Source organism: Vicia villosa, linkage group LG3 (assembly GCF_029867415.1).
Source record: "Vicia villosa cultivar HV-30 ecotype Madison, WI linkage group LG3, Vvil1.0, whole genome shotgun sequence".
Taxonomy (NCBI): domain Eukaryota; kingdom Viridiplantae; phylum Streptophyta; class Magnoliopsida; order Fabales; family Fabaceae; genus Vicia; species Vicia villosa.
Window position 1 is genome coordinate 44,854,994 of NC_081182.1, and position 22,121 is coordinate 44,877,114.

At 31.7% G+C, this 22,121-nt stretch overlaps 1 protein-coding gene across 1 annotated transcript; it reads left to right on the plus strand.

Moving 5' to 3' along the window:
• The first annotated feature begins 7,549 nt into the window (after positions 1 to 7,549).
• LOC131661230 (caffeic acid 3-O-methyltransferase) lies at positions 7,550 to 10,251 on the plus strand. Its single transcript, XM_058930689.1, has 3 exons — positions 7,550 to 8,066; positions 9,238 to 9,613; positions 9,775 to 10,251. Exons 1-3 carry the CDS (start codon positions 7,639 to 7,641, stop codon positions 10,072 to 10,074), a joined length of 1,104 nt encoding a protein of 367 aa, XP_058786672.1. The 5' UTR covers positions 7,550 to 7,638; the 3' UTR covers positions 10,075 to 10,251.
• The last annotated feature ends 11,870 nt before the right edge of the window (positions 10,252 to 22,121 follow it).

Below are 22,121 nucleotides of genomic sequence, written 5' to 3' on the forward strand. Positions count from 1 at the left end.
GAAGATCGTATGTGTATATTGAGAAAGAGTTTATATGGGTTGAAGCAAGCTCCAAGGCAGTAATACAAGAAGTTTGAGTCTTTTATGTGTGATCAAGGATATCACACGAATAATTCATTATCCTGTTGTTATATGTTGATGATATGCTTATGGTAGGGAAAAATATTTCTAACATTAACAGGTTAAAGAAGCAGTTGGGAGAGTAATCTGCCGCGAAAGACATGCGAGCAGCTAAACAAATTCTTGACATTAGAATCATGCGTGACTAAAAAGAGAAGAAACTTTGGATATCACAAGAACATTATATCAAAAGAGTGTTGCAAAGATTCAAAATGGAAATTTCTAAGGTGGTAAGCAATCCTTTTGCTACTCATTTCAAGTTGAGTTCTAATCAACGTCCTTCAAGTGAAGATGAAACATTTGATATGAAACATATTCCTTATGCATATGCTGCGGGTATTTTGATGTATGAAATGGTGTGTACAAGACCAAATATAGCACATGTTGTTGGTACAGTCAGTAGATTTTTGTCAAATCCAGGCAGAGAGCATTGGAATGCCGTAAAATGGATTTTAAGGTATCTTCGCGATACTAATATAAGGCTTTGTTTTGGAGGAGATAAGCCTACTCTAGTGGGATACTCTTACTCTGATATCACTGGAGACTTTGATTCCATAAAGTCCACTTCGAGCCACATGATTAAATTTTTAGGGTAAGCTATAGCTTGGCAGTCCAAATTACAAAAATGTGTAGCATTATCTACCAGAGAGGATGAGTTCATTACCATTACCGAAGCATGCAAAGAGTTACTGTGGCTAAAGAAATTTTTGCGGGAGCTTGGTTTTGTTTTAGACAAATATATGTTATTTGTTTATTGTTAAAATGCTATTCATCTTGGTAAGAATCCGACTTTTCATAATAGGTCCAAACACATTGATGTGAGATATAATTGAATACGTGATGTTTTGGATGCTAAGTTGCTGGAGTTAGCTAAAGTTCATACATATGATAATGGTTTCTGATATGATGACTAAAGCATTACCAAGAGGAAATTTTAAAGCTTGTTGTGATATCGTTGATTTGGCAATTTCCTCCACGTAGTTGTGAGTGGGATATTTGTTAGGTTTGAGCTCCCTTCCTATATGGAGAAAGACCAAATATTAATAGTCCATTTGTCTCACTTATTTAAGTGGAGAGTGGCAATTTAGGGTTAAGAGAGATAGAGAGAAAATAAGAATTCAAAAGAGAGAAAAAATGATAGAAACCTATTCCCATTTTTTCTTCCTAGTCTCACTAAATCGACGATCCTTGATTTGTTTACTGTGGATCGAGATGAAATTTTGAGGGAATGTTTGCAACTCATGTATATAACTTTTAACCGTTCTAAATTTGAAAATAAGGTTTGAGTTGAGAGATATGTGTCTCGCATTGGAGCTGCAGATTTGAGTTATTTTTCAACTTTTTTATTCTTATTTGTAAGTTTGCTTTGCTTTGCTTTGTGATTTGCGGTTGTTAGCACTTGTTTGTGAGTCAATTTAAGACTCTCTTTAACCCTCAATTGATTATAGTAGAGTTATTTCTTTGGTCTGTACGACTCGTAGTTTTTACTCTCATATTGAAGATTTTCTATGTTAAAAATATCAATGTTCTTTTGTACGTTTATTTATTTGATTTACCATCTTATATTTGTTGTTGATTTTCAAGGTTCCTACAAATATTAAAAATTTATATCTATTGCATATTGGTTTTCTATTATGTCTTAATTTCCCATCATATAGCATACGTAGATATGAGACTAATTATACATGTTAAAGCTACTAAAACAACTAGTAACAAACCCGTGCATACGCATGGATTCTGGTCTGGTACGCACATTTGTTTACATAATATATTTATTTTAAATAGAAGGTGAAAAAAAAATAGATCAATAATAGATTTTTTCATATATAAAAATATTTAAATTTATAATAGATTTTTTTTCCCGTATACTATTTTTGGATCATAAATACCATCTTTCGTATATAAAAATATTTAAATCAATAATAATTTTTTCCCATATACAAATATTATTTTTCTTTATGTATCGTTTACAAAAATATATGGATCAATAGTAAATTTTTGTATATAAAAAGTATTTAAATCAATAATAGATTTGTTCCTGTATACAATTTTTGAATAAAATTTTTTGGGATCATAAATACCATTTTTCATATATAAAAATATTTAGATCAATAATAATTTTTTTCCTGTACACCATTTTTGAATAAAAAAAATTGTATCATAAATACCATTTTTCATATATAAAAATATTTAGATCAATAATAAATTTTTCCCGTATACAAATATTATTTTTGTTTAGGCATCGTTTACAAAAATATCTGGATTAATAGTAAAGTTTCGTATATAAAAATATGTAGACAAATAATAAATTTTTTCCCATATACTATTTTTGAATAAAAATATTTTGGATCATAAATACTATTTTTCGTATATTAAAATATTGAGATCAATAATAATTTTTTTCCCGCATATAAATATTATTTTTGTTTAGGTATCGCTTACAAAAATATATGGATCAATAGTAAATTTTCGTATATTAAAATATTTAAATCAATAATAGATTTGTTCCTGTGTACTATTTTTGAATAAAAAATTTTTGGATCATAAATATCATTTTTCATATATAAAAATATTTAGATCAATAATATATTTTTTCCTGTATACCATTTTTGAATAAAAAAAATCGGATCATAAATGTCATTTTTCGTATATCAAAATATTTAGATCAATAATAAATTTTCTCCCGTATACAAATATTATTTTTGTTTAGGTATTGTTTACAAAAATATCTGAATCAATAGTAAATTTTCGTATATAAAAATATGTAGATCGATAATAAATTTTTTCCCTTATACCATTTTTGAATAATTTTTTTTTTGGATCATAAATACTATTTTTTGTATATTAAAATATTTAGATCAATAATAATTTTTTTTCCCGTATACTAATATTATTTTTGTTTAGGTATCGTTTACAACAATATATGGATCAATAGTACATTTTCGTATATAAAATATATAAAAAATAGAGTAAAAGAGGGGGAAAATAAGATTTTGAAACTTGAATTTGATTTCTTGTTTGTTTATTTATCTCTTTCCTTTCCATAAAAGAGACTTATAGTATTGATAATGACATAAAAATTAAATTACATAAATGCAAATTTTGAAATCACATTTAAAAAGAAAACGAATCCTCAACAGTTAAAAAAAAGTTTGAATATATTTTGACATTAAAATAATGGTAGTTTTTAGAATCAATTATAATGGCTTATGGACACAAATAAATAAAATAGATTTTTTTTTGTTGCTATTTTCTTCATATTTTATGTTGGATCAAAATTATTTTTTTAAATCTAATAATTAAAATAAAAATTTCAATCAATTTTAGATTGCTTTTAAAAACTAATAATGGAAAGGTGAAGAGAGAGAAAGAATGGTGAAAAATGAGAGGGAGTGATTTATAAATTATAATAATGTTGAATAAAATATTAAGATTATATTAGACAATTGTGTGGATAGACAAAAAAAACCAACAATTTTAATAGGTATAAGAAAATTAAGAATGAGTATTTTTGTAAAAACCAGAACCATTTATTTTTTTATATTATAGATTCTAACTTCTAAGATACTTAACCCAAACTAAAAAGTTTCTGATTTTATTGGTATGCACAATGTACACAGTCTTACAGAGACTAAAGAACTTAATAAAATAATCTTTTAATGATATCGTAAGAGTATGATTTTATTCAAGAGAAATGATATCATGACACTGATTCATACTCCTACTCTCAATACACTTATCACAAATACGTGAACAATATATTTTTTAATCATTTTAACTTTTTGATATATATTTTTTAAATTACTTTGGTTAATGAAATATAAAGGCTTGGATAATATAGTTTAAAGTTGGTTAATATATATTCTTGACATAAAAAAGTAGTTTTAAGTTATAAAGTAAAGTTGGTTAATTGAGTGTTATAAATTGGTTAATATAGTTCATAGTTTGGTTATCGAGTGTTTTGATATCAGATATTAAATCTTACGTAGTAAATCAACTTTGGTTAATAGTATGTATAAAGTTGGTTAATGAGATCTCAAACATAAAAAATAAAATAAAATAAAATTGGTTAATAATGTTCATTTTTGTGGTTAATACAATTATGAAGTTAACTAATAACACAATCTTATATTTATATTATAAAATAAAATTTTAAAATAAATATATTTTAAAATAATATTATTTTAATAAAAAATACTGTTTACCGTATAAATATGATGAAGACTGAATACGATATAGATATTTGATGTAGGAAAGAGTTTAAAAATAACATTGCTGTTTATTCAATTCAAAACTATAAGTATCAAACCCATTCATTTCTTTGAGAAATATAAATCATCCTTGCTCCCGTAACACAAGAATTAACACTAGTTCTGAATGTTTTGATTAAGGGCCTATTAATATATAAGGGATTGCTTTGCTACTCATTCTGAGAAATTTTTAATTTGAGAACATGGTTGGGACATACTACTTTTCTATAAAGAGAAAATATGGTTGGAATGGAAATACTACTTTTCTATAAAGCGCAATGGTAGACACAAAAGCTGACTATTGGGCAAAGCTTGTTCAACTCAATAGTGACCTTTTGGCAAAGTAAAATAAATGCCTTTGATGTCTTCTTTTCATTACTTATTGAGTAGAATAAACAATAAATACTTGTTGAGTAAAGAAAGGTCCTCCTTACCATATTAAAGTCCTCCTTACCATATTGTACAATTTTCTTTTTAAGGTAAAGAATAACACATGTGTTTACTCTAACAAGACTTTTGTATGCTAGTAAATAATGGCTTCTAGAGTTATAGAATTAATTTTAAATAATTTTAAGATGTTTAATTTATTAAATTAAAATTAATTATATCTCTAAAATTAATTCTATTTAAAATTAGAAGTTATAGCTTCTACATCAACAATTGATTTTGAGTAATTTTTACACTAAAATGTATTGTTCAACTCTGTTTTATATAAATATATCCAAATATAAATCAATTATTCTAAATTCAATTATATTAGAATCAATTCTACCAAAATCAATTCTGATAGAATAAATTTTATCCACCGTCAATCCAAATTCTAAATGTCATTTCAATTTGCTTAGAAATGAGGGATCAAATATGGTACAAATGTTTGTACTAATTACTCAAAAACTAAAAATAAAATTCTTATAATGTCCTCAAGCAAATTGATTACTCAGGCAATGAGATATTCTTCAATGAGATATTCTTCGTTTAAAGAATGAGAACTTATCATTGGAGTTAGTGCTGTAAAAAAATTTAAAAATGGAACAAAATCGTCGAACCGAATTGAATTTAAAATAATTTAACCATTATGTTTGATTAGTGAACCAAACCATAATGACCAAATAGTTATAGAATTGAATCGAAACTAAAATCGAACCAAACTGAAACTAAACCCAAGCCGAACCAAAATTAGAAATGAAAAATACTTAAAAAATTATTTTTTTTATAAAAACTTAAAAATAGTTTAGCGGTTCAGTTCTTTAATAAATGGTTAGGTTTGAGAAAAATTGTCTTCTAACGGTTTAAAATTTCGAAACGGTAAATCAAAAAAATAATTTTGGTTCAGTTTGGTTCTTAGTAAATTGAAACGATTGTATTCAATTCGAATGAATTTTTACTTTAATTCAGTTTGGTTCGGTTCAGTTTTCTCACGACTGTACCATGAACTGAACGTTGAGAAAAATACAAGAAATGAAGGGTTTGAATTGGGTTTTTAAAATTTTTGCTTAGAAAAACTATTTCCACAAACATTTAAGATAGACAAGTTAAGAGAAAATGACATAATCGATTTATACAAGTTCACCTTATATAAGGCTAATCTTGTCCATCCGCCGAAGTGATTTCGCCTTCAAAATAGACTTAATCTACTAATCTTGAAAAATTACAAATAAACATCTAAGAGTTTATAAAAACACCTTACCCCTCTCAAGTATACACACGATCACCTAGTCACTTAAGGAAGAAAAACAAATCACAAAAGATTACAATAGAATGTGTTTACAAATAGTGCTTCTAGATAAGCAAATGAAACAAAGTTTTAGAACAAATGTTTACACAAATAATGAGAAACAACTCTTTGTGTTTTTGATTTTCTCTTGGTAGTATGCTTTGAACGTGAATATTTTTGCACAATAATTCTTAAGTCTCTTTTTTGTTCTCTTGCAATTCTTCTACTTTTCAATGAAATAATGATAGCCCAAAAAATAGACAGTTGAGAAGGACAAAACGTCACTATCATTGACAGCTGACATAACGGTGCCATGAGATCGTGGAAGACAAAGAGCACAACAATTCGTACATACGTACAAACCATAGTGGGATGGCTACTGTACTGTTGTACTATTTTCTTCTTGTGCAAGTTTCTGATCTTATCTTCTAATGAAATACTTCTGATCTGAAGTAATGATTAACACAAAATAGATAGCGTTAGATGAGTGTTCCAAGAGTATATGAGTCTTCAGAGTCAGAACCTTGTCTTCAGAGCTGAAAGTAAAAGCTCATCTGAGAAACAGTTCTTGATTTCTGAGCTGTAAGCAAAAGCTTGTCTGAGTTGTAAATCTCGACTACTGCTATGGAAGCAACAACTTACCTGAGAAACACATGGAGATCATTTTCTAGCAAACATTCAACATTCTTCTGAACTGCTGATGTTTCTTTAGAAATAGATACAATAATTTTTTTGAGATGTGCTAACAATGTTTCTAATGATCTTTCCAGATAACTATCCAGAATCGAATAAACAATTTTATATGCACACTTAAAAAACTATTAAAATACAAAATTATTACATATAAAATATATATATTATTATCATCAAAACTAGAGATTATATACACAGTCAAATATTATTCTAACATGAACAATCGTACCTAAAATGAAAGAGTTATCCTGAGTGAAATTAAAGAGTTAAAAGATCTAACTCTTAAGCATATGAGTCCACTCATCTTTCTAATACCAATTTTTCAATTGATTTTAAATCTATTAATCAATACAACTATAAGATATTGTCTCCTTTAAATACGTAATCCTTCAAAACTTTATTCTTTAAAAAACACATTGCTAAGTTAAAAAAATATGAATATTGTATATCAACTATCTTTAGTACCAATTCAGAAACAATGTCAAACTTTAAGATGTATAGAAACAAATCCTTATAAGTTGTTTTGAAGTAAGCAAATTGATATACTATTCTTCTTTCGGTTTCGAGGGTTCTTTTCGATTCACACTCAATTCTCATTGTCACAACTCACAAGCCACTATCAACGTATAACACTACATTATTATTAACACAAATTCACGAATTCTCTTTGTGGGTCCTAAACGTGGTTGTTGAGTGGGACCCATATCTAAATAGATTGAACCAACACACCAAACCCAACCAAACATTTTCCTCATAGGTTCATTTCATGTTCTTCTATATAACACAAACCCACATTTGAAACTCCATCACATTCTTCTTCCAATCACCACTCCATTCTCACCAACCCTCAACCAAACAACAATGGGTTCAACACCAACAACAAGCGAAACACAAATAACACCAACCCATGTCTCAGACGAAGAAGCAAACCTCTTCGCCATGCAACTAGCAAGTGCTTCTGTTCTTCCAATGATCCTAAAAACAGCCCTTGAACTTGATCTCTTAGAAATCATTGCTAAATCTGGCCCTGGTGCTCATCTTTCACCTCTAGATATCGCTTCTCAGCTTCCGACAAACAACCCTGATGCACCTGTTATGTTGGACCGTATCTTACGTTTGTTGGCTTGTTACAATATTCTTACTTGTAGGTTAACGACTCTTGAAGATGGTAAAGTTCAGAGACTCTATGGTTTGGCTACTGTTGCTAAGTACTTGGTTAAGAATGAAGATGGTGTTTCTATTTCTGCTCTTAATCTCATGAACCAGGATAAAGTACTCATGGAAAGCTGGTATTTTCACTGTTTCTTATATACTCTGTTTCTTACTCTGTTTTTTACTCTGTTTTATTGCTGTTAAGAATTCATATGAAAATAATTGATTTTAAAAATAAGCTTTTATGTAAGTATGATGATGGATTTGTGGTGGGTTAAATTGATAATAATAACAATAGAGATCAATCATAGTGTGAGAGGTTGCAAAAAAAGTACTATAGCTGGTTTCTAGAAATAAAATTTACTTAATTTTCATTTGTTTTGTTCTTATGCAAGGGTTGGAACCCTTAAATTTTGTCTAGAATATACATTATTTTAAGATGTAACCTTTGAGACGCAATGATCAGTAATAGAATTCAATTCTTTAATAACTAGATTAAATAATGAAAACGCTTTCATTTGGATGGAAAGTTTACTAACTATAGTGTATAGTTTTTTTTTTCTTTTTTATAAATGGAATATCTATCTCTATACAAAAGGAGGATTATAATAGATAACACATCTCACTCTCAAACCACTTTTTTATTTGGTAAAATATTGTTAAAAAATAGTGTTACTTGCACTTCTAATAAATATATAAAGTAACATCATACTATAATACATAATTAAATTCTAAGTATCATAGAAAACAAAATGTTTAGTGAGTGTTGACCTAAAAATTAAGGTTTTTGAGAAGCAATTAACTCGTGTATATTAATAATTGGGTTACCATGAATAAGGAGGTGACTTAAGATTTGGTTTTGATACAGAGGACTATTGTACACAAAATATGATGGCAGAAAGGGACCACCAATTTGAGTGGTTACCAACTCAACCCATCATTTCTATTTTCTACATTCAACAACCACCATTGGAGTGTGAACCAATATTCTTCTAAAGCTTCCAATAGCATTTGGACAATTTCTAGTTGTACAACAATACACATACACTTATCTATCTAAAGTTTAACTTATCGAGATAAAGATTTTCTGCAGTCGAAAAAACATGCAGTCACACAGTCACTCATGCAGTAGGAACTATCTAATTAACATCGGACGGTTTTGATTTAAGTTTATTTCTTTTGGAATTATAAAATTCTATTTTTTCAATTGTACAGAAGATTAATTTAATTTATAATTAAAATTGTGATTAATTCAACTATATAAAATGGAATACTTTTTTCCTAATCATTAGTCCTTGGGCATTGTAGGTACCACCTTAAAGACGCTGTCCTTGACGGGGGCATTCCATTCAACAAAGCTTATGGAATGACAGCCTTTGAATACCATGGAACAGACCCAAGGTTTAACAAAGTTTTCAACAAGGGAATGTCTGATCACTCTACCATCACAATGAAGAAAATTCTTGAAACCTACACAGGCTTTCAAGGCCTTAAATCTCTTGTTGATGTAGGTGGCGGTACCGGAGCTGTAATCAACACCATTGTCTCAAAGTATCCCACTATTAAAGGGATTAACTTTGATTTGCCTCATGTCATCGAAGACGCTCCTTCTTACCCAGGAGTCGAGCATGTTGGTGGAGACATGTTCGTTAGTGTTCCAAAGGCCGACGCTATTTTTATGAAGGTACATTTTCTAAATCTTAATCTCATCTAGTGTCTGACACATGTTAGTGTCCGACACTCTAACACTGAGTCACTAACATTGTGCTAGGTGTCTAGCCTATTACATTTGATATACTTCAAAACATATGGAAATGATTGATGATATTTTTTATATGCATGTAGTGGATTTGTCATGATTGGAGTGATGAGCACTGCTTGAAATTTTTGAAGAACTGTTATGAGGCACTTCCTGAAAATGGAAAAGTGATTGTGGCAGAATGCATTCTTCCAGTGGCACCAGACACAAGCTTGGCAACAAAAGGTGTGGTTCACATTGATGTGATCATGTTGGCTCATAATCCAGGTGGGAAAGAGAGAACACAGAAAGAGTTCGAGGATCTTGCCAAAGGTGCTGGATTCCAAGGTTTCAAAGTCCATTGTAATGCTTTCAACACATACATCATGGAATTTCTTAAGGTTTAAGGTTTTTTTTGGTGTGTTGCATAAGAGTTTTGAATTGAGATTGTGGTTGTGTTTCTACCTACCAAAGATTTCCCAAAGAAATAAACGATTTGTGTTTCTATAATGGTGAAAAATATTAATGAAAAAGTTCATTGTAATATTACCTATATAAAACAACATTGACTCATTATAGTTTTATGGATAATGAGCTTAAATAAAATTAAATCGTTAATCAACTTTTTCTTTTTAATAAATAATTTTTAAAAAGGCTTGGAGTTTAAATATACAAAAAGTATGTAAAAATGGATTACTTTTAATTTTAGACAATTTCTTAATCTACCTTGATACTATTAAGCATCAAACGCAATTTCATTTATTTATGTCTTATGCTTATGGAGATACATATCAAGAAGTATATTTTTTTTGGTCAAAATTTAGTTTTTTTCGGAGCTACATTTACGGAACTATTTTAAACTGATAAACGTTGAGAAAAATTTCAAATTCCGTAGATGTACCTTTGGAACAAACCAACATTAAGTAAAAAAAAGGTAAGTTCGGAGATACATATGCCGAAGCAGGGGATATTTTTAAAAGCGCACATGATGTCTAAGAACCCTAAGGAACGAGGTAAGAAGTTATCTAATTTTAATCTTTACAAAAAGTTTCTCTCTTAATTTAAGTAATTTAGATTTGATGGACAAAATATGATGGTGTGGCTTACATATTAGACAAACTACGTCCGGCCTCATATCAAATTATTTTGGGATTGCTTTATAGACTTAATAATTGCTTCCTAAACTTATTGAAAAATCAAAACTATTTTTAGAATTCAGAAATCAAAAATGTATTTTTAGACGCATCTTAATCATACACAATTCATTTGTTAGTCATGCCTCAATTCTATGACTAAATTTAATTTGGAAATGTATCTTTGTATATCTTATGGAAGCGCATTTTTGGAACCTACTAAACTAGAAACAAATGCAGTAATGAAATAGATGCAAAACAGAGATAAATTAACATTAATCATTGTTATTACATATATTAAAAATAAGACATTACATAGAAAATCGTTAACATAAATCGAGTAATACATTTCATCATCAAGTAGGACATTTCAACATTTTCAAAATATCTTCGGTGGATCTCGCAATTTTCGCATCCAACTTGATCAAACCTTTTATTTTATAATGGTGAAATGTACTTCACATAACCCTTAAATCTTCACCAGTCTTCAGCTCAAACTTGCTAAACTAAATATTTTTTCGTTGTCAATTGAGGATGAACGATACTCGAGTTTTACAAATTTTTCGATTGTCTGAGTATTCTAGAAGATTCTTCAGTTTAGATTTCAGATCTACAAGATAGGTGTACTCAGTGACCCTAAATTCAAGTGAGGCGCTCGCGCCGTTGAAATAGAAAAATGCGATATGCCAATATATGCTCATTCCGTTGTTATGTGATTTTGTTAAAAATATGAGATGAGAAACCCCATATTTATACAAGATTTAGGCCAATATGGACCTTAGAGATTCAATCCTTGTCAAGAGATAATCTGGAGATTTACTTACAGATACACCTTATTTTGTGTGAAATTTGTGAAATTAGGATGCATCCAAAAATACATTTTCGAATAAACCCATATTTATATATTTTTAAAATATTTAGGGTGAATCTGAAAATACATTTCCAGATTCACCTGAAACTGTTCACACATAACTTATTTCAGAAACAAGGACTGTTATAGAAAACATGAGAGGAGTTATGTAATTGCCACTTCTTTCGCATCTCAGTGTTACAAATGCAATTCTTCTATCTGAACCATTATCATACCTTTTGATTACAACACCAAATCTCAATTAGGATGATCTGTGTGAATCCATTGGAGCATATGATCGTGAACCTCAAAATCTTGTCCATTTGTAAATTGGTTCCCCAAATCTACCTCATGGACATCAACATGTTTGGCATCCGTAGACACAATAGATTTGAGGATAACATTATTAGGGTGCACCATATCTAAGGCAAACAATAATAGAAAATAATAAAAATTGCTTGAAATAAACTCTAAACTATTCTAGAAATGCACTTCCGTATTAACTCACCTAGACTCCAAAAATGCATTTTCGGATGCAACTTAACTTTTTTAGCTCAAAAACCAAACTAATGTCAGAAATGAGGAATAAAATACATGATATTTACCTAAAATTCTAGCTTATTTTACTCATTTTGATGTGATGAAACACAAGAATGAAGTTTTTGAGTGCAAAATTGATTGAGAATGGAATGATTTTTTTCTAAGGGTTTTGATAGAAAATGGGTGTTTGATCATGAAGAAGAAGAGCATGCAGGGTTATATTTTATTAAAAATCACATTTGATAAATTCGAAAATGCATTTTCAGAGTTGTACCTAACATGAAAAGATGACATGTTTTCAAATTCCTGCTTCACAAATTCAGAAGTGTACTTCCGAATTTATTAATGAGTTGTTAAGTTAGAAAAACTATGATAGGGTAAGTCCGGAGATACATTTTCAGACTTAATTTTGGAGGAAAAAATTTGGTGAGACTCAATTAGGGCACTTCTCGAATCTGAGGGGTATTTTCAAATTTCCTTAGGTTGTTTTTCACCATTTAGAGTGGGATAAGAAATCCCCTTATTTTGATAAAATTAACTTCAACTCAAACCCAGAAACTCATGATCACCTTTTCATCCTAAACCCATAAACTCATCACCTTTTCATCCTAAACCCATAAACTCATCAATTACTTTAAATTAAAACCCAACAACTATTTACTCCTAAGGTCAAATTCCAAAAATTCAAATCCAAAACCAATCACTCGTTCTTTAGTTTTATGTGGAAGTTAGTCTTAAAAACTCAACATTCCAATAATGTTGTTGTCTACTGCCTCACCCGTGAGGTGTCCTACAAGGTCTGCCATACATGTGAGTATTGGAATTGAACCAATTTGATTATATTTCATCAATAAGGTGAACGATGAATGTTGTAAACATATGTGAGGAAGGTGGCACAGGCATAAGGCGGGTGCCTCAAAACCTGAGCCATGCTTAAATGATATTTTTGCAATTTTTGTTGGTTAATTTTTTTTTTAAAGAGAGATAGAAAGGATATTTCTTAGGAATTCTTACTCTAAGAGTTGGGATGATCTTTGAGTGTAATATAAAGTTCGAGGGTTAAATGATTTTGGTATTGAGAGCTTGTAGAGATTAAGTTTCATATTGGTAGAAATTAGGTAACGTTCTTATTAATTTGTTGCGATAATTTACTGTAACTCATTTGTAATATTTTTTTTGAGATTCTTAATAATTGGTAATGGGTCGAATAAATATTATTTCCACCATTTTTTTTATCAAAGTAGGACAACAATTTATGTGTGTTGGTTCTTTACTTTTATCTAGTTCCCGTTCTTGTGGTTTTGCTTACACTTAATTGGTAGATTATTATTGCTTGAGATTGTTAAGTGTGATTGTCATTGTTCTTTTATTCCACACATCACATTTCTTGGTTCATTTGAATCCTTTGATTTTCATTTTCACGATGAGTGGAAGCAAACATGGGAAAAAGTCTAAGGTTACAATTAAGCATCTTGAGTTTTAAATGAGACGTCAAGAAGCTTTTTTGGAGAAAACTGTTTTGGATTTTTGAAATTGAAGATACAAGCAATCTTCATTCAAATAAAGTGTTTAGAAACATTGAAAAGTGATAATTTGATGCCGAAAATCCTAGCATAAGTGAAAAAGATTGAGATGATATGTAAGGACATAAGTGTCATTTTCTTGTGCCTCATAGATAAAGTATTGAGGGGATTCACAATGGAGAAGAGCATGGCGGAAATGTGAGTTAAACTTGAATCTTGTATATGAAAAAATATATGGGTCACAGGTTATGTCTGAAACAATAACTTTACTTATTTTAGTTGGTGGGAAACAAATCCAATGTGGAGTAACTGACAGTTTTCATAAAATTATTGATGACTTGCAAAATATTAAGTTTAAATGTGATAATCTTGTTGAGATCATTAAATATATATTTTGAGATATTGTGGATAAGACAGTGTTCCATTATCTTGTGCCTTAGAGATAAAGTATTGAGAAAAGTCTAAATGGTGAAAAATGCGGTAGAGATGTGGGTCAAGTTTGAATAATTGCATATGACCAAGTATTTGGCTCATAGATTATAAATGAAACAACAACTCAACTAATTTTGGACTGTGGAAAACAAATCCATTAGGGATCAATTGACAAATTGTTATAAAATTATTGATGACTAGTAAAATATTAAGATGAAACTTTATGATGGAGAAAAAACTTATTGAGTTCATTACCTATATTTTTTGAGCATTTTAAGGATGTTTTTCTTTAAGGCAAGGAAGATACTATCACTTTGGAGGAGGTCCAACCGACTATAAGAACCAATGAGTTAGCCAAGATGAAAGAGTTAAATTTTGATGATAGTGAAAAAGGTTTGAATTAATGTTTCAAAAGGGAGGGCGAGGGTAAGAGAAACCAAAAAGGAAAGGAATCAAAGACGAAGTCTAAGTCCAATGTGTTAACAAAGTGAAGTACAAGTGCTTAATTTGTCACAAAAACAATCACTTCAAGAATGATTTTCCTAAAAGGAGGAGTAATGGTGATTTTTTTGGATTATGGTTGCCTTACACGATGAGGATGATAATAAGAGTGTTAGTTTGCTAGAGGTAATAAGTTTGAATATAGATAATAGTTAGGTCATTGACTCTAGATGCTCTCATCACATGTGTCTAATGAAAAAATACATTGAGACTTCTAAGCTAAAAGAAGGTGGATTCGTTCGACTCGGTAATATTAAGACTTACAAGTCTGAAGATTTTAAGACGATTAACTCAAGATGTTTGACAACTTTGAGTTATTTTTAACTGATGTGAGGCATGTCTAAGAGCATGTTTAATGATTTAGGCTATTGCACTAGAATTAAGCATGGTATGTTAAAGTTTTTGTATGGTGCATTGATAATTGATAAAAGGATATAAACCGTGTGGACTTTATGTTTTATGTGGAAGTTTGCCTTAAAAACTCAGTATTCCAATAATTTTGACTACTGCCTCACCTAGTGAGGTGTCCAGCAAGGGCCACCATACTTGTGAGCAATTAGAATTGAAGCAATTTGATTAAATTTCATCTATAAGACGGATGATGAACATTGGAAGCATATGTGAGGCATGTGGCACAAGTGTGAGGCGGGGGCCTCAAACATGAGTCATGCTTAAATGATATTTTTGTTATTTTTTTGTTGATTGGAAATTCTTTTAGAGAGAGATAAATAGGTTATTTTTTATAGATTTTTACTTAAAGAGTTTGGATGATCTTTGAGTGTCATTATTAATAATTTTTTGAGATAATTTCGTGTAACTTATTTGTAATCTTTTGCCGAGACTCTTAATTAATGGTGGATAAGAGAACTATTCTTTCCACCATTTTTTATCAAAGTAGGAAAACAATTTATATGTGTTGATTGTTTACTTTTATCTTTGTTTATGTTATTGTGGTTTTGCTTACACTTAATTGGTAGATTATTAATTCTTGAGATCGTTTAGTGTGGTTGTCATTGTTCTTTTATCTCACACATCACATTTCTTTGTTCGTTTGAATCCTTTGATTTTCATTTTCATGACATGTGGCGAACAACATGGGAAAAAAGGTCTAAGGTTACAAGTGAGTATCATGAGTTCTAAATGAGATATCAAGAAGTTTTTTAGAGGCAACTCTTTTTGATTTTTGAAATTGAAGATACAACCAATCTTCATTCAACAAAATTCTTTAGAAACATTGAAAGGTGAGACTTTGATGCCTAAAATCCTAGCATAAGTGAAGAAGATTGAGATGATATATAAGTACATGAGTGTCACTATCTTGTGCCTCATAGATAAATTGCTAAGGGAATTCACAATGGAGAAAAGCGCGACGGAAATATGGGCTAAACTTGAATCGTTGTATATGACAAAATATTTGGCTCATAGTTTATGTCTAAAACAATAACTCTACTTATTTCGGATGGTGGAATATAAATCTAATGTGGAGTAATTGACATTTTCACAAAATTATTGATTACGTGCAAAATATTAAGGTTAAGCTTGATACTCTTGTTAAGATCATTAAATATATTTTTGATATATGGTGAATAAGGCCGGTGTTCCATTATCTTGTGCCTCGGAGATAAAGTATTGAGGAAAGTCGAAATGGATAAAAATGAGGTAGAAATGTGAGTCAAGTTTGAATAAATGCATATGACCAAATATTTGGCTCATAGGTTATCAATGAAACAATAACTCTACTCATTTTGGGTTGTGGGTGCCGCTACCGCGAAAATTAACAGAGTCGCCACTAACATATTTATCCTGAAAAGGAAGGGAATGCCAGCAAACCACGAAATAAAACAACGGTCTCACGACTAGAGAAGATGGTAAGGGAGTCAGCTACGCCAGGGGAAGGTATTAGCACCCCTCGCGCCCATTGTACTCGATGGTATCCACGCTTGTGTCTAAAACTATGAGTGTGTAACAAATATACGCCTAAACTGAACTAATATGCATGCAAAATGTAGGGAAAAGAAAGAGTTATACTTGCACGGGCCCTACCCCGCTGCCTACGTATCCTTTTTGAGGAATCAGAGGTACCGTATCTCGGCTAACTAGTTTCTGTTTGTTTTGTGTTTTTTAGGTGAACGAGTTACATTCGCACTCCGCTGCTCGACCTTTGGAGGCTTACGCTTGGGAATGGAGCAGAAATAACAAGCTCTTAAGAAAAGAAAATCAAAAAGTGTGGTTTGTGTTTTAAAGAATGCATGAGGAAAACCCAAGTTAAGCGGGAAAGCTTGCTACCTAATGTTATCATACAACGGTACAAGTCTAAACTAAGCTAGCAACCTATGGGGGAAAAGGGAAAGCAAACAAGAGTATCACACAAACGAGCTCCGCTCGTAAAGTAAACAAACTAATGGCACTGGCCAAGTAGTATAAAAATGGTCCCGCCATAGCCAAGGGGAGCGGATCACCCGAGTCAACCAAGCATTAGACCTCGCGAAAATGATCGGGCCATATATAAGAGGAGCGAATCCCTCTCAGCAACCAAGCCGTCACGGATCTGAAAGGAAAATGGTGTGTGCATACACCGAGCATAAATGTCGAGCGACGCAAGCTATAGGAAATGCGGGGGTCTGATTGCATGAACTCTTTTCCTGACATACTCGATAACAAGATCTTGTGCTAGTTCAGAAGCGAACCACGCGTAGCGTGCACATACTGAACGGACTCGATGAGACTGAGCGGGGGTTGATTGCTAACCCTTTCCGCATGCCTTCCATGAGGACTTAACGGAGTGCCTTTTAGGTCTTATTACACCGTAACTCCCTGCCGCAAAGCACAAATATAAACACACCAACAAAAACAGAGCCTCTTTCGAGGGCTTGGCCAGATGAATGCCAAAATCCTACTTCTCATGTCATTGGATGATGCGAAAAACGGTAAAGTACGAGAGAAGATAAAATGAAACGGGATCAATACCAAACGGATTATGATCCGTAAACTGCAGCAGAATAAGAAAGAAAACCAGAGATCTCGCAAGCGAGCTAGCAAAGGCAAGAGCAAATAGTCAGCACACTAATTAGCCATGTAAGCAAACAAGGGTCGACATCGTGAAAATAAATCATGCGTCGACGTATGCGTCTAGCATAATCACAATACACCTGCAAGAGGAACAAGCAAACCAAGCAAGAAGATATAAAGTAAGAGAAACGTGTATCCAAGATGAGAACACAACACGAGTGAATGAAATTGTGTTCCGCAAATAAAGCGGAACACTCAAGTGATAAGCGTCAATCCGTGACTATCCAAATGCCTTGCACACTAGCACACAAGTTAGAGATAACAAAAACCGCAATCGAAATTGCGTTGGTGCTTTACACCGAAAATGGATAACGCAATGAGAAATTAACACACTTTTTAAACATAAATTGAGCGAAAGTAAGAAGACAACCAGAAATATCACTCAAATGTTAATCAAATATGTACCCAAGTATTATGGAAACCAAATAAAATATTTACAAGTGAGAAGGTACACCAAAATGGTAAAATCGGGTACAAATGATAAAAACTAAACTTGTCGGAATTAAACCAAAATTTTATGGTAAGCTAAAAATATGTCAAGGAACTCAAATATGCAGTCGGAATTTACAAAATCGGCTCGGAAGCACGACTTCTGAAACGGGACAGAAGCAAAATCGACAAAAAAGTCGGCCGAAACCGAAAATAAAGTGCACCATCAGCTTTGAAAATATTATTCCACTCAAGAAACATTATTCACACTTGCAAAAATTCAACACGGTTCAAGAGTTATAGCATTTTGAAGCGAAACCGACACATCGCGCGTGTTATGGAAAAATCCGGGGAAAAAACAACAACAAAACAATAACATAAAATTTCCAGCACTCTCAAGCATTTATTAGCACATCATATTATCACTTAGAAACACATGACAAACAATACCACACTTTATGACAAAATCTCTTTTTAGAAAACCAAATTTCATGAATTAGAGGAAGTGAAGGGTGATGTGGAGTATCAAATGAATTTGCTGCACTAAAGAATGTAAACAACCAGTCCCGAAATGCATATAGGATATATTCAAACTCATTGCAAAGCTTCATGGTAGTTAGCACAAAAGAGTATACATTGGCAAGTAGAATTGATGCATAGGAACAAGCCTTCAAGTGATAATAACAACACAAAGACAATCAAAACAACTTTTCTTTTTTTATGAAACATTTTCTATATGATAAACACAACAATTGGTAACAAAATCAATATGGAGCTCAAGTCATGAGGCAATTAGCATTATCAAGTAACAAACCAATTCTTCAATCAAAATTCACATGACATAATGCAATTAATTTTCAACCTTGTATCAATTCAAATCCTTACCATTTCTACTCAAACAACATGTCGACAACATCAACAATCCTCATAAATTTCCAGCATCAAATTCACCACATTAGCAACGAAATTCACATTATCAACACTGAATCAACACCAAAAAAAAATCCAGCAACTATTTATCTTCATACAACCACACTTTTATGTCATTTTGAAGCATTCAAACATCATTCCAACACAAATAAATTCCAGCATTGTTTCATGTATCAAAGTAGCTTTTAAAACTTATGAAATCAACACCCAAAATCATTAAATGCCAACAATCAACAACAAATCATGAATAAGTGTCAACAATTAGCAACATCACCAATGCCATTCATTATCTCATCAATTATAGTCAAAAATCAACTCTCACACTCATTTTAACAAACATGTTATATGCTTCTTTTAGATTCATGAATAGTTGGAACAAGTTATCAACACAATCAACAACACAACTCATGAAGATCAACAATTATCACATTCAAGATTATCACCAATTCAACAATTCAACATAAACATCATCAATTATCAATTGTCAAATCCAAGTAGCATGTTAATTCACATTAACAAGCAACAAATACTAACATCAAACAAGGATTGAAGTGAATTTATCGGATCAAACGAAGAGATCAAGATCAGGAAGAACACGACGCGAACACGACATGAACACGAACGCGAAATCCAAGAGATGTGGAGAGGGAGAGCGGTGCGCAAGATCCTAGGGAGAGATGGAAATCCGAATTTGATGATCAATGAGAAAAGAGATTCTTCACTCTTGCTTTGATTTTCATATGTTCTTGAGATTTGATCTTGAATTGATGAAGATTTATGAAGGTTTTGTGAGTTTTTGTAGTTTTGATCCAAGAAAATTGAGAGAGAATTGAGAGAAATTGTTTTTGATCTTTTGGGTGAAATTGAAGTTATGAGAGAAAAGGAGGGAAAATTGTCTATATAGTGTATGTAGTGAAATGTCAAAAACGCCCCTTAATTATCTCTTTTTTGCTCATTTTTGGGGAAATGTGACTCGATGCGAAATTCGGAAACGGTACTAATGTCATCTCGAAGATGACTAAATTTGTGACTCGTAGCCGCGAGAATCGTCTCAATCCGATAAGCGGTGAACAAATTACGCGCGTTTGAACGACGAGAAACACCGATTCATCTGGTGCAACTGTGCAGAATTTTGCGAGTACCGTTCAAAGAACGCGATAAAACTCAAACTTCGGCTCGAAATCTGAAAGAGCACGTGTGACGAAGAATCGAAGATAGCAAAATTTACGAGAGACTGCCGCCAGAATGGACCTCATACGATAAAAATCGAAGAAGTTATGAATTTTCAAACTCGCCACGACATACCCGAAAACACATTTTTCACTAAAAAATCACAACGCTCTTCAAAATGCTGAGCATTTTCGGTGCATAATTGGTCGACGGTCCGAACATATGAAATATCGGGAATATTAGTACGGAGCTTCACTTAAAATCTTGAGTGAATCGGACGAGCGGATTGTGAGATATGAATTTTTTAGTGTCCGAAAACCTGCGGTTCAGCACCATTTTCCACTGTAAAATCTTAGGTGATTTGCAAATTCAACAGTCGGGGCTTCGCGAGAATCACGCTCATATCATCTTCCAAATGAAACCTGTGAATATTCTCGTATTTCCACTGTATAAACCACATTTCACACCATATCTTCTTAAACCCATGAAAACTCTTTATTATTTTTCTTCCTTTTCGAACGACGAAATAAACGTCTTGGATAAATTATAACTCAAATAAAGAAGGCAAATTTTGGGGTGCAACAGCGGGAAACAAAACCATTATGAATTGATTGATAACTTTTTATAAAATTATTGATGACTAGTAAAATATTAAGATGAAACTTCACGAGGGAGACGAAAATCTATTCTTGTTGAGCTCATTACCTATATTTTTTATCATTTTAAGGATATCTTTTTTATGATAAGGAAGATACTATCATCTTGGAGGAGGTCCAATCAACTATAAGAATCAATGAGTTAATCAAGATGAAAGAATTAAAGTTTGATGATTATAAAAAAGGATCCAATATTTCAAAAGGGAGGGGTTGACAAAGTGAAGTACTAGTGTTTAATTTGTCACAAAAACGTCACTTCAATAATGATTATCCTAAAAGGGGGAGTAATGGTGATTTTGTTTTGATCGTGGTTGTCTCACATAAGGATGATCATAAAAGTGTTGGTTCGCTAGTAGTAATAAGTTTGGAGATAAATAATAGTTGGGTCATGGACTTTGAATGCTCTTATCACATGTGTGTAAGAAAGAAATACTTTGAGACTTTGAATCTAAAAGAACGTGGATTCGTTCGACTCGGTAATAATAAGGCTTGCAAGTTTTAAGATATTGAGACAATTTGACTCAAGATGTTTGACAACCATAAGTTATTTTTAACAAATGTGAGGAATGTTTCTAAACATACGAAACTTGTTATCTATGAATGTATTTAATGATTTAGGCTATGGCACTAAAATTAAACATAACATGTTAAAATTTGTGCATGGTGCATTGATAATTGATAAAGGGTATAAACGAGTCCAAATATTCTCAATTTCTTAAGGAAATGGGGATCAACATTTATTTGTGTAACCGAATGACATGTGGCAGAAAATAATATCAATGGTTAATATTATTTATTCACAAAGTAATTACAATAAAATCTAACCTTTCTATTTCATTGAGATTACCTGTGTAAAAATATTTCACTGAATCCCTAATTTTATTTTTCAGCAAACTCAACTCAAGAACAAACGCCAACTCCATCCTCAAGTCCAAAATGTCTTTCGCAACGCCCTTTCTACCATGAACCAAATCCCCTCCTCCACCAAAATCGAAGTCGATTATGGTTTGATTCATTGTTCTTCGGTATGGTTTCATTATCAGACTTCAGCCTCTTGGTCTTTATGTTGTTGGAGCGAAGCTGGTCGTAATTGAAATTTTCTTTTCTCTCACTGGAGGCTGCGTTTTTTATTTTAAGCTTGATACTTTGTGTCCGATTCGGTGGTGTGGAGGTTACAACTTGGAAATAGTCGGTTCTTCCGGACCTGTCATAGCTACGCAT

What these genes read in the sequence shown, in the direction of transcription:
- LOC131661230 (XM_058930689.1), top strand. Translation starts at nt 7,639, where the DNA reads ATGGGTTCAACACCAACAACAAGCGAAACACAAATAACACCAACCCAT. An exon ending in AAAGTACTCATGGAAAGCTG is followed by an intron (nt 8,067 to 9,237) that starts GTATTTTCACTG and finishes TGGGCATTGTAG; the next exon opens with GTACCACCTTAAAGACGCTG. An exon ending in CCGACGCTATTTTTATGAAG is followed by an intron (nt 9,614 to 9,774) that starts GTACATTTTCTA and finishes ATATGCATGTAG; the next exon opens with TGGATTTGTCATGATTGGAG.